This window comes from Coenobita brevimanus, chromosome 55 (assembly GCF_032717465.1).
Source record: "Coenobita brevimanus isolate Jiangsu-jjx chromosome 55, ASM3271746v2, whole genome shotgun sequence".
Lineage (NCBI taxonomy): Eukaryota > Metazoa > Arthropoda > Malacostraca > Decapoda > Coenobitidae > Coenobita > Coenobita brevimanus.
The window spans coordinates 469,816-482,576 of record NC_137008.1 but is presented as its reverse complement, the minus strand read 5'-3'; the positions used below and the strand labels follow the sequence as shown (position 1 = coordinate 482,576).

The 12,761-nt window shown below is 41.5% G+C and overlaps 1 protein-coding gene across 1 annotated transcript in view; it reads left to right on the top strand.

The window, feature by feature from the left end:
- The window catches only part of LOC145401190 (polyamine-transporting ATPase 13A3-like), a 93,866-nt gene that overhangs the window by 36,855 nt on the left and 44,250 nt on the right, over positions 1-12,761 (top strand). Inside the window, exons 9-12 of the mRNA XM_080273494.1 lie at positions 6,168-6,297; positions 10,960-11,117; positions 11,831-12,019; positions 12,437-12,646. Of these exons, the coding sequence (XP_080129620.1) occupies positions 6,168-6,297; positions 10,960-11,117; positions 11,831-12,019; positions 12,437-12,646 (687 nt within the window). The remainder of the gene's footprint in view (positions 1-6,167; positions 6,298-10,959; positions 11,118-11,830; positions 12,020-12,436; positions 12,647-12,761) is intronic.

Here is a 12,761-nt window from a genome sequence, read left to right as displayed (position 1 = left end):
TTCTGAACTACTGTATCCACTTGCATCCATCCTCCATTATGGCAGGCTTGTTGCACCCATCTAGCAACACACTTTTTCCCCTTTTTTTTGTTCCGCTTTCTAATGCAAGAATTAATACTCTGAGTCCTTTAGATAAGCAGTAGGTCAACTCTGGAACTGTCTTCCTCAGTCTGTATCTCCCTTTGCCTTTTTAAGCACCATGTGTCCAGACATCTCAAAGTACAGTATACAGATCTTGAATTTGGCACTCATTCCTTCAGCGTTTCACAGAAAGAACAGCATGCAGGCTGCCAGCTTTTGGCTCATTCTTCTGTACATTGAAACTCTGCCCACCTGTCGGTCTGTCTATTTGTGCATGTGTGTGTGTTCTTACCTAATTGTTCTTACCTAATTGTATCTTTACAGGAATGAGTCAAGCTCATACTGTCCTGTTTCTTAAACCATATTTATCATAAATATCCATAAAATTGTGAATTGTTTTGGCACACACTATTTCATTTGGTAGTGCATTCCACTGATCAATTGCTCTGTTTGGGAAACTGAATTTCCTCATGTCTTTATCACCTCTCTTCTTATGCAGTTTTTTGCAGTGTCCTCTTGCTGATGCTTCCCTATATGTTAAGTAATCATTTATGTCTATTTTCTCCTTCCCTGATATGCATTTATATAGCATTATCATGTCACCTCTTTTCCTTCTTTCCTGTAGTGTTGGTAGATTCAGTTTATTTAGTCTTTCTTCATAGCTTAGATCCCTTAAGCTTGGTACCCATCTTGTAGTGGCCCTTTGAACTTTTTCATTCTTTTCTATATGTTTTTTGAGATGAGGACTCCAGACTACTGATACGTACTCCAGGGTTGGTCTGATGATTGATGTTATTATCTTTCTTAGCTTGTCTTCATTTATGTATGTGAATGCTATTCTCATATTTGCAAGCAGTGTATACATGTTCCGTACCTTCTCGCTGATGTGGTCAGCCAGAGATAGTCTGTTATTGATAATCACACCTGCAGTAGGTCCTTCTCTCTCTCTGATGTGTGTAGGGTTTTATTTCCAAACATATAATCCCAATCAGGTCTTTTTCCACTTTTACCAAACTTGATTACATGACATTTGTCCACATTAAATTCCACTTGCCATGTATTACTCCACTCATGAAGTTTATTTAATTCTTCTTGTAGCTCTTTACAAGAGTCTATGTTAGTAATTTTTCTTTGTATTTTTGCATCATCTGCAAACATTTTTAGATAGCTTTCATTTCCAGTGTTACTGTTTATATCATTTATATACACTAAAAACATGATTGGTGCCAGCACTGAACCCTGTGGTACTCCACTAGTCACTTCTTTCCATGATGAGTAGTTTCCTCTTAGTACTGTCCTCGTTTCTCTTTTTATGAGAAAGTCTTGTATCCAACAAAACGGTTTGCCTCGAATTCCTCCTTGATGGTACAGATTCCATAAAAGTCTTTGGTGTGGTGCTGTGTCAAATGCTTTCTTGAAATCTAAATAGATACAGTCCACCCATCCTTCTCTTTCCTGTAATGTGTCTGTTACTCTGTCATAGTAGCTCAACAGATTAGTAACACATGATTTTCCTTTTCTGAAACCAAACTGTCTTTCTGTTGTCATATTGTGTTCTTCTAGATGATTTACCCAAGCTTTTCTTATAAGCTTTTCTAATACCTTGCTTACAACACTGGTTAGTGATACTGGTCGGTAGTTGAGTGGATTTTGTCTATTCCCTTTCTTGAATAAGGGGACAATATTTGCTTTCTTCCAAATATCAGGTAGTTTACCTTGACTCAAGGATTTCTTGAAAATTAAAAATAATGGTTTACTTAACTCCTTTGCACATTCACGTAGTACCCAACATGAAATTTCATCAGGACCACTTGCTTTTCCTTTGTCTAATTTACTTAGCTCCTCCTGTATTACTTTTGCTGCTATTTGTATATCTGGTAGTATGTGTGGGCATGCATGTTCCACATAATCCCTCTCAAAATTTTTTTACTTTGTAAAAACTTATTGGAATTTCTTGTTTAGTGCTTCACAAATATCCTTTCTCTTGTGTATAGGTGATTCCCTCATAAGTAATGGATTGTATTTTATCCTTTACTTTGGTTTTGCTTCTGATGTAGCTGTAAAATAGCTTCGGTAGATCACTACTTTTATTTATGATATCCTCCTCCTTATTCTTGAATAATCGTTTCTTGCCTGTTTGTAATTATTATATGCCCTGTCACTATTGTGTCTTCTGTATCTATTCCAAAACAAATCTCTTTTTTCTTTTGATTTTTTACATTCTTTATTGAACCATTTCTTTATTTTATTTTCTGTTTCTTTGTGCTTTGGGATGTACTTCTGGACTCCTATTTCATAAAGTTCACAGAATTTTTTATATATAGCATTTAAATCTTGTCCTTTAAGCTCCTTTCCCCAATCAGTTTCTAAGAAGTACTTCTTTAGGTCATGATAATTTCCCTTTTTATAGTTTAAGCTCTTTTTGTAACTTTCATTGCTGTTAACTATGTCATATGCTCTCCTGAAGTTGCAATTTAGTACTACATGGTCACTTTTGCCGAATGGAGGGTGGTATGTAAAATTGTCAATATCTTTTTCTTGCCTAGTAAATATGAGATCTAGCATTGAGGATATATCGAGTCCTCTATTTCTGGTGCTTTCCCTTACGTGCTGCGTTAGGAAAAACTCTTGCACGAGATCCAGGAGCTTTTGGTCCCAGCAGCTTTCTTGGCTTATTATATCTATAGTATTCCATTTTATATTTGTATTAAAATCTCTAGTTAGTATAATTCTTTCCGATTTCTCTTCCATTTTATGTAGTAATGATCTTAAACACTGAATTGTATTCTCTGCCAGGTCCTCATACTCATCTCTTTCCCATGTGTTTGACTTGGGTGGCATGTACATAATGGCTACAATTACTTCCCTTCAGATGTATTGATCTCTACTGCAATCAGGTCTACTTGTGAGGGTATATCTAGTTCTATTTCTTTTACTTTTAGATTTTTCTTAGTTAATATTATAATTCCTCCTCCTTTTTTTAAGTTCCTATCTCTTCTCATATATTATATTCCTCTAAGTTTAGGATGTCATTTAATATCCTTGGTGTTAATTTTGTTTCAGTTAGGCATATTATATGTGGTTCATGTTCTCTGACATAATCATTCATCTCTAATAATTTAGATACCATTCCATCCACATTTGAGTACATCAACTTAATCAGCTTGTTTATATACTTGTCATGACTTGGTTCTACTACCTTCCTCCTTTTTATTCCCTCCTGTTTATGTACCACTTTCGTACCTGCAATCCAATTACTTTGTAAAAAAAATGTATTCTTCTCCTCCTCTGAACTTCCCTCATTTTTTGTTTTTGTTTCCTCCCTCTTCTCTTTCAGTAATTCCAGTTCCCCTTGTGTTAGGCATCTTTTTATCCATACATTTTTTAACTCCTCTTTTTCCATAAGATTCTTTGCATATTTTAGTATCTCCTCCATGGTGTTTACACTCTGGTAGGTTACCTTTAGGGGTCTTGACTTGCTTCTCTCATATTTCCCTAACCTTTTATGTTCCTATATGTCTTTACTACAGATTTCCTCTGATACTTCTTTCAATATGCTCATTACATTTGACATCTCCTTTTTGTCTCGTGAGATCTTGTTTTTTACTTCGTCCTCTTATGTACTGGTGATTACTATAGATTTGTTGATATCTACTGAATCTCTGACTAACTTAGGATTGTTTTGGATTATTCTTTTCACTTCCTTTTTGATGCTTTTTTCTTCCACCCTTGTTTCCAAGTCTTTCTTTACTTTCACCATTTCAGCATAAGTGGTTTCCACATCATTTTTGTAGCTTTGCACAGTTTCATTCACCTGTGTTTTCTTCTCCTCAATATCACTGCTTTGGTCTATCAGACTGCTTACTTGCCTAATTGTCTCTATCATTTTTGAACTCCTCCATAATACTCTCGTGGTTGACTGCTGTACTTGCCATTTCACTAATTTTTCTCCTAATCTACTGTCAATTCATCTATGGTTGTCTCTTTCTTATTGACTTCCTTTCCTAATTTTTCTATTTCTTCCTTTTGCAAGTGCATCTGTTTCTTAATTTCATCAATCACATTTTGAAAAGCCATCTCCAGCCTGTGTACTCATTCCACTAGTTTATTGTGAGTCTCCATTTCAACCAGTTCTTGGTAGAAATCATCGTCCTGCTTTCTACCTTTATCCCTTTTCTTTTCCAAATTTGCTGTACTAAAGTATGTGGTCATTTTGCAGTTCTGAAAGCACATATGGTACTTACATTCCCTGGGGCAGTAGTAGACAAAACAAACGATCAGCTGATTGTGCGCATTCTTACTCTGATTTGTTTTCTGTTTGAGCAAGTCTTGCTTAAAACTTTTTTTTTTTTTTTTTTTTTTTTTTTTTTTGAACACGGTTTAGTCTAACCTGATACAGAGCTTGACTCATATAAAGACACTAATTTAGGTAATGCCACTGGCCAAGTTGGCCATGTATGGAGCGGTGGCGACTTGCGTCTGGTCTCCTCAGTGCCCCATGTGCAGTGTGTGTGTGTGTGTGCGTGTGTGAAGTAGATGAGGTGAAATATTTAACAGGTTTTTGTACTTATGGGTAGGTGGGGGCGCTCACCATCCACTCACTCGATGTATTGCTGCTCTCGGGTGCCTGCCCTTTCCTCTCTTCCATCCTTCTTTCCTTCCATCCTCTTCTGTCGTTTTTTCCTTCATTGTTTCCTTGTCCTTTTGCCTACGGGTGACTTTACACTCCCTCTTCTGTCTTTCTTTCCTTCATTCTTTCCTTTTCCTTCTGCCTGTGGGTGACTCTACACTGAGTGACAAGCCCAATGGTTTCCTGTACACCAGGAAACCATTTACTACGCAGGGTGGTAACTATATAACCAAATTTTGGCACCTGGTGGTTTAGTGGGTAATTATTGTGCTCCAGTTTGATTGAGCCGGTGAAGGTTTATTTGCAAGGGGTGGTTGGGGTTGATTGCTCATGTAATGCCACTCAGGGATGAGTGAGGCTGGTCACTCTCATCTTAAATGTCGAGACCAACTGCCTAGCCCCGGGCTCCTACGCTCCTCTTGGGGCAATGTATGATTGGATGATGGATGGATGTATTTTTGGACAGAGAAATATACCAAGCCTCTCCTCACTCAGGAATATTACTTAGTAGATGGATATGTGAAGTAGGAGAGATGAAATGCTGTTCAATTTTTGTCCTTAACTGTATCATGTGATGATGATAATATGGTGTGGTTACAGGTGTGTGTCTCTGTCTCTCTATACAGGTGTTCATTTATCCATCTTTAGCCAGAACCCTCAATCTCATGAACTGTTGTCCATGTTAAGTAATAATTCCACTCATGCATGCCTCACACCTGCCCACACTCCCTGGCTCTAACTCTATCACTTGTAACTTTAATTGTAATTTGGATTGGTCTAATTATAGGTCATGGATTTGAAGTAAGGGAGTATGGGCAGGTATGGAAGGGTGCGAGTCATGGCTGCAGTGGCATAGCCAGGTCTCCGCAACTGGGGGCCAAGGTGGGTCCAAGCCCTATTCTAAGAGGGTCATTAGGTCCACTATGCAAGTGTGATTAATCTATTACAGATCAGCATCACAGCTGTACTAATAGTGTTGTGTGCTCATTAAGGAGTCAAGCACTGTAGGAGCTGAATCTGTGCAGACTTTTTAAAACTTCAGAGCTGAGTTACAGATTACTGGGTTTCAAATGAGAGTGCCAGTGAGGGGGGGGTCTTGGGCACCCCATAAATATGCCAGTGCTTGGCTAAGTGTAACTGACTATAAATGCCATGGTTTAGGTGGTACAGGAGGCTTTGTAGCACCTCTTTCCTCAACTGTTAATTTTGCATATTACATCTTAGCATTCTCTTGTATATCATTTATATCACTTATAGACTTAATTTTCATCACAAACATACAGCACAGGAGGATAATGAGGCTTAATAAGCAGATCAGGTCATTAAGAAAGTGGTGTTGCAGTATCTCCAGAGCCACATAGAATATGATCCCAAGTTGTGGTGAGCCACTATATATACCCCTGCATTGATCTGTTATCAGGCTGCCTTCATTACCTTCATTAATATCCGTGTACAGGTGTGTGTGCCCCGTGATGATGACACGCTGTTTGATGCCACACAACACCGCCATCACATTCTGCAAGGTGGTACTCACCTCCTACAAGTTCGTGGTGGTTTGCAACTTCCTGCCCTTGTACTCAACACAGGTATGTACTGAGCACTTGTCTACCATCATCATCATCATCATCAGCCATACCTCTTTTCTCACGCAAGGATGGAGTGAGGTAGGGTTCAGAGAGCCAGGAAAAAAGACAGTGGAAGAAGAAAGTACCGTAATCCAAGTCTACCCAGTTGAATGAGTCACACCCTCATTCACTCACCATTTAAGCCCCCTGGAAGCTTGACTCCACCTCACTGGCATAGACATCCACATATATTTAATATTTACCATACTTTATGTCTTGTTTATTTACTGACTATACAGTATTGTTCACAGTAAAACCCCAGAATACTAACATAATCACTGCACAAGCATATTGATACAGAAAGATATTTGCTATCATGAAGTATTTGAAAACTGTAAGAGACAAAACTGCATAAGCATTTTTTACCACTGCAGTCTAATTTCAGGTTTAAAGTATATGTAGTAGGTGGGGGCATCCATCACCCCACTCACTTGATGAAGTGCTGCATTCAGGTGACAATTACACCAGGTTACAAGCCAGATGGCTTCCTGTAACCCAGAATACCATTTATGACTCTGGGTGGTAACCTTATATCCAAATGATGCCTGGTGATCTAGTGGGTTGAGGCACTCCAGCAGGATGGGGCTCACAAGGTTACCATGGGAGGGGTGGGTAGGGTTTATTCTTCACATAATGCCACTCAGACGAGTGAAGCTGACCACCCTCATCTTAAATGTCAGGACTGAGTAATGCAGCCTTGTGCAGTGTTTGTGGTAAATGGGTGCAAAACAGATGTAGTGGTATCAAAGGTAGACTGCGATATTATCCTGATCTTATGTGTGCGGTGTGTCGGGGAGAGCAGGTGGAGATTGTCAGGTGTGAAAAGATTGAACTTGCTGATGAATCTCCTGAGTTTGTGGAAGAGTTTTGTTATTTGGGAGACATGTTGTGTGCTGGAGGTGGGGCTGGAGCTAGCTCTGTGGCTAGGGTGAAAAGTGGTTGGAAGAAGTTCAGGGAGCTGTTGCCTCTCCTGACATTGAGAGGACTCTCCCTACGTGCTAAGGGGTCTTTGTATGCAGCATGTGTTAGGAGTGTAATGCTGTATGGTAGTGAGACCTGGGCAGTAAAGGAGGAGGATATTAGCAGGCTCAAACGTACAGAAATGACAATGATTAAGTGGATGTGTAGTGCGTCCCTGCGTCCAAGGCCTGGGGGGGCTGGGCTTATAATGGAAGAATTGAGAGGTAGGATGGGACTGGAATGTATTGGTGTTGTGATGAGGAGAGGCAGATTGAGATGGTTTGGGCATGTGGAGAGGATGGGGGATGATAATTGGGTGCAGAAGGTGCGAAGTGTTAATGTTGGGGGTGGAGTTGTGAGGGGTAGACCGAGAAAGACGTGGGATGAGGTCATTAAGTGTGACATCAGGGTTAAGGGATTGAACAGGGAGGCTGCAGTAGATCGTGCAGCATGGAGAGCCGCCATTAGATGACCAAGGCTGATGCATGCAAGCATGTTGGAGCAATCAAAAATGAAAATGAAATGAAACTAAGTAATGTAGCCCTGGGCCCCTTCACTACTATCTATCTCTATCTATTGCCAGACGCCTCAATCCCATTTGGGGTGGCCACAAACAAATCGCCTCCAAGTCGCCCTGTCCCCTGCCATCTCACTGCCCTGCTTCCAACTCACACTCCCCTTTCTCATATACCTCTCCACCCCATCCCTCCATCTCATCCTCGGCCTCCCCCTCCCTCTTCCCCCCTCCACCTCACTCACATACACTCTCTTCGTCAGTCTTTCACCCTCCATCCTCTCCACATGGCCAAACCACCTCAGTGTGTTCCTCATAACGCTTCCTATCACATCCACATCCACACCACAACGCTCCTTTATATCCTCATTCGTCAGCCTATCTCTCCATGTGACTTCACATGGATGGGGCAAAAAAAGAATTGGATAATGATGATGATTATTAATTATATTTTTTATACTACCAACTTTATATAGCTCTGGGGAGGTTTTTCATAGTGAAAGAGTTAGAAATAATCTTTATTACTTTCAAAGTGGTTTGGGCATGTGGAGAGGATGGGGGATGACAGCTGGGTGCAGAAAGTGAGAAGTGTGAACATCTGGGGTAGGGTTGCAAGAGGCGGACTGAAAAGACCTGAGACAAGGTCAAAGAGTGTGACCTCAGAGATAAAGGACTAAATAGGGAGGCTGCCAGGGACTGAGCAGCATGGAGAGCCAACGTCAGGTGACCAAGGCGACACATGCAAGCATGTTGGAGCCTTTATAAACGAAATGAAACGACACAAAAGTGGAGGAGTTAGAAAATATATAGTGTATATACAGTTTACATATATGTGACATAATATTTCCCACTGAGGAATCTCTGTGTTGGGTTTTGCCATGGTACATCTGCTGTTTTCTATGAACTGGAAGCTAAGCCATCTGCTAAAACCAGCTAATTACTTTCCAGCAGTTGCTGGAAGCTATTGGAAAAAAGAAATTTGTGATGTGTAATAAGATTTGTAACAATGTGAGAGTCTCAGCTTGGCGTTTGGCCCCATGCACAGTAACACAGACCGAGTGACTATATTTATGGCTGAATTTCCTGCTTGAGAGTGATGGTGTTTGGCTAGTTACCAGGCTTTTCACTCTCACAATGGTACCTCCCAGGGTTAGTGGTAGCCTTTATGAACCCTTTCAGTCTGAAGATGTGTAATTTAGGTTATTCTTGTTGTCATCAGACTGTTTGATTCAGCTCAGGAGAGACTTTTCATTGCTGAAGGAAGATGTGCAGCCTTAAGCAGCTCTTTCCCTACTGCATATCCTTTGTAAACCAAATAAAAAAATGTTTGGAAGTAGTAAGAATAAAACAAACCACATCATTAAATTAAAATAGTTAATTTCAAACTGAAGGACTGAGATGTAGCCCTCATTCACCTCATGACAACTGGATACCTGTCATAAGTGGATTGAATTCATTTTTTAACCCCGTAAACACGGCCGTGAACAGTCGACTGCCCCTGAGTGGCGGGGTTGTATCGCGGTCTGAGTACCTGTAGGAAAATATTCGCCAAAAATCAGAGATTAACCCTAGAACATTATACTTGGTATGGCAGATAGTACTTACATTCAGCTTTCTCCAGAGACAGGTGTTGAGCCTTCGTGGACTACCCAAGGACTTGTGGAGACTTGCAAAGTTGGGTAACCAAATCTTCACTTTCACACCTCCAGCAACCCGGTTTCCCCTCTACCACAGCCTCATTCTGTCACAGTAAACTTTATACTACAACGTAAAGGTAGTTTGGAATCCGTATTTGTACAATAAGCACTGAAAATAAGGCTAAAATCAACGGAGCGTACGGCCGACATGCACCGCGGCGGCGATCTTCCTGTCACTCAACAAACATTTCCATTTTCACAGCTAAAAATGTGTATACTACATTATTTTCAATCATATTACTTCCCAAAAGATCACCACGGCGCGCTTTTTATTCTGCCTTACGCCCGCCACTTTATTCTCGTTCCTGTCGGCCGCTTGCACTGACTCGGAAGAGCTAGAACTCGCCATAATGTCACTTTGAAAGCCTGCAGTAAACTGACGCTAAACAGGGGCAAACCGTGAGAAAAAAAGCTAGTGTTACAACTGGGGAAACAAGCATTTCCTATTAGCATAAACTGCTTGTGAGAGGAGAGCGCAGATTTACAGTTCTGAGCACTCAGAGTGCTGCCATGTATCACAGCCAGGCTGGCCTGGCCGTGGGGGGGGGGGGGAACGCGATACTTGGCAACAACTGAGGTCAGTAGTACAAAGGTAAAGTATGCTAATTGTAGCTAAAGGGTGGTGGTACTGATAGACAATACCAGCTGGAGCCTGCTTGCCCGCGGTTATTCAAAATTTACTAGAATCGCAAATGCGACGATCCGTCGTTATGTCCTTTTTGCCGAGCGTCGCAAACGAGACGATCCGCGTTTAAGGGGTTAAGTAACGGGAGTAAAGTGGAAGAATGTCATCGTGTTATCTTATTAGAGTGGTTGCTGGAGCATTGAGTATTTTTATTGTTGTTGTTATTGCTCCAGGCTCATCTCAACATGAACCTGGTGGACTGCAGGCTGAAGCTGCCCTTCTCCAGTGATACACCACCCCTCTTTTGGGGATACAGGGAGGAAGATGAGGGTCATTTGTAAAAGCATAGTGGTGCTACCTTCCCTTCATTCCCACCCGTTCAACTATTAACCCAGCAAACCATAAACCCCACTGTCACAAGTTTTTGCACACTAATGCAATCAGTTCTCAGGTCCAAATTTCACCATCTCAACCTCTACTGGGATTTGGTATAGCTCCTTCCTTCCTTCCTTCCTTCCTTCCTTCTCCCATCTGTTCATGCCTCCACCTTTGTAAATTTTCCTGCCATCCATCTTTCCTTCCTTCCTACTTCTGTCTCTTCCTTTGACAGGTTTCTACACCTCTGCTTCTATTTGCTTTGGCTCCTTCTCTCTGTTTTTTCTTTCTCTTCTTCCATCCTCTTCTTCCCTTCCATTTGTTCATCCACCCATTTTTGTACTTCTTCCCTTTCATTCCTTCATTCCTCTTCCATTCCTGCCTCCCTTATTCGCCTTCCTTCTTTCCTTCCTTCCTTCCTTCATCCATCTTTGTATTTTCTCCCTTAAAAGGTTTTTATACAGTGCGAGGCGAGCTAGTGCGATCGATTCTCTACCCAAAGCCTCACCACCTCCACCTGTACTGGGATTTGCTTTGGCTTCTTGGTGTTTTTGCTGCATTTGGATTGGCAGCATTTGGATGGAGCATTTATTCCTGGCAGAGCATTGGGGTGAGTATAGGACTCAGAGAGTGAGAGAAAAACACACGCACGCACGCACGTTCATCTCAATATATCACTTATTTCTTCAACTTGTTTGTGGATTGCTGTATTTATTTCATACAGATTTGCTGAACTTGCCAGACCCATTAATGTTAATGGTGCCTCCAGTACTAAGCATAATACTGCACTAAGCATTGGACACCCTACTAAGCACAGTATTTAGAACAAGCCAAGTGTAGTAAACACAGTATAACCACATAGGTCCTGATGGGTGTCATGGTGCTAAAAATTTCCCAGACCTAATATTGTTCATAGTTTTCCAGTTCTGCCCACAGCCCTTACCATTAAGCAAGCATTAAACACAGTATTGAACACCATAATAAGCACAGAATAAACACTGACACTAAGTTAAGATGTTGTTTAGCGACGCAGTGCTAAACTCGCTGAACCCTGATAATGTTTGTGTTGCCTCCGGTGCTTTCCACCATCATAACCACTAAGCAGATATTAAACAGTATATTAAACACGGCTCTATTCACTGTATTAAACACACTGCTAACACACAGATGCCACTGGGTGACAGTACAGGTATTCAATTCGCTGGACCCGATAATGCATGTGGTACCACCGATACTTCCCTCCACCGTTACCACTAAATACATAATAAACACCATATTAAACATTGCTTTAAACACCATACTAAACGTTACTAAACCACACAGCTCCCACTGGGTGACACAGTGCTAAACTCATTGGACCTAATAATGTTTGTGGTGCCTCCGATACTGCCTGCGGCCATTACCACCATTGCTGCATGGGCTCAGCTACGTCTCAAACGACAGCATATCCTCACCTTTGCTTCAAACTACATATTGCCTGTTGGCTCAGTTGATGTCGTCTGTTTTGATAAGGTGAGTTTTGGCTTGTAGTCTACTGGGTTCATGTTCAGGTGAGCCTGGGGTTGCAACTGCTGCTACATTATTACTACATTCACCTGGTGGTGTAATGGTTAGAATGCCCCGGTTAGAGTGATAGCCATGTATAGATTACCGTAATAGACTCTAGCCTTTGACATCATCGTTTTGGTAAGGTGGTCTAAATGAATTTTGTCACGAGAAGAGCATCGCAAGGGTTTGGCACCCCTCTATAACTTCATTGTCATTGGATTGAATATCTTGAAGGCAATATGAAATGCATGGTAACAGTGTTTCGCTCTGCTGTGCTGAGCAGAGCAAAAAGTTTTTGCTCGGTAAAGACCTCTACCTCATAAGATGTGTTTTTATTACTAAGGATGGTGAGAATGGTAAACACACTCCTCCTCCTCTCAGACAGGCACACTGACAGAGGAGGACCTGGGCCTAGCAGGGGTTCTGCTGGTGTCGGGTGGTGAGTTCCGACCTCCCCAGGAGGACCTCAGTCGCCTGAACCCAGACCAGCCCTTCACCCGAGCCTTGGCAACCTGCCACTCTCTCTCCATTGTCAATCAGTCACTGGTTGGATACCCTGTTGATGTCAAGATATTCTCAGCCATCGATTGGGTGAGTTTTTTTTGTTTTTTTTTCCCCATAGTTGTACTCCACAACATACCCTTAACCTGGTGCTAGAGAGGGACACCTCATGTGGTGACGCTAGTATGAGCAGGCTGTTCCACAA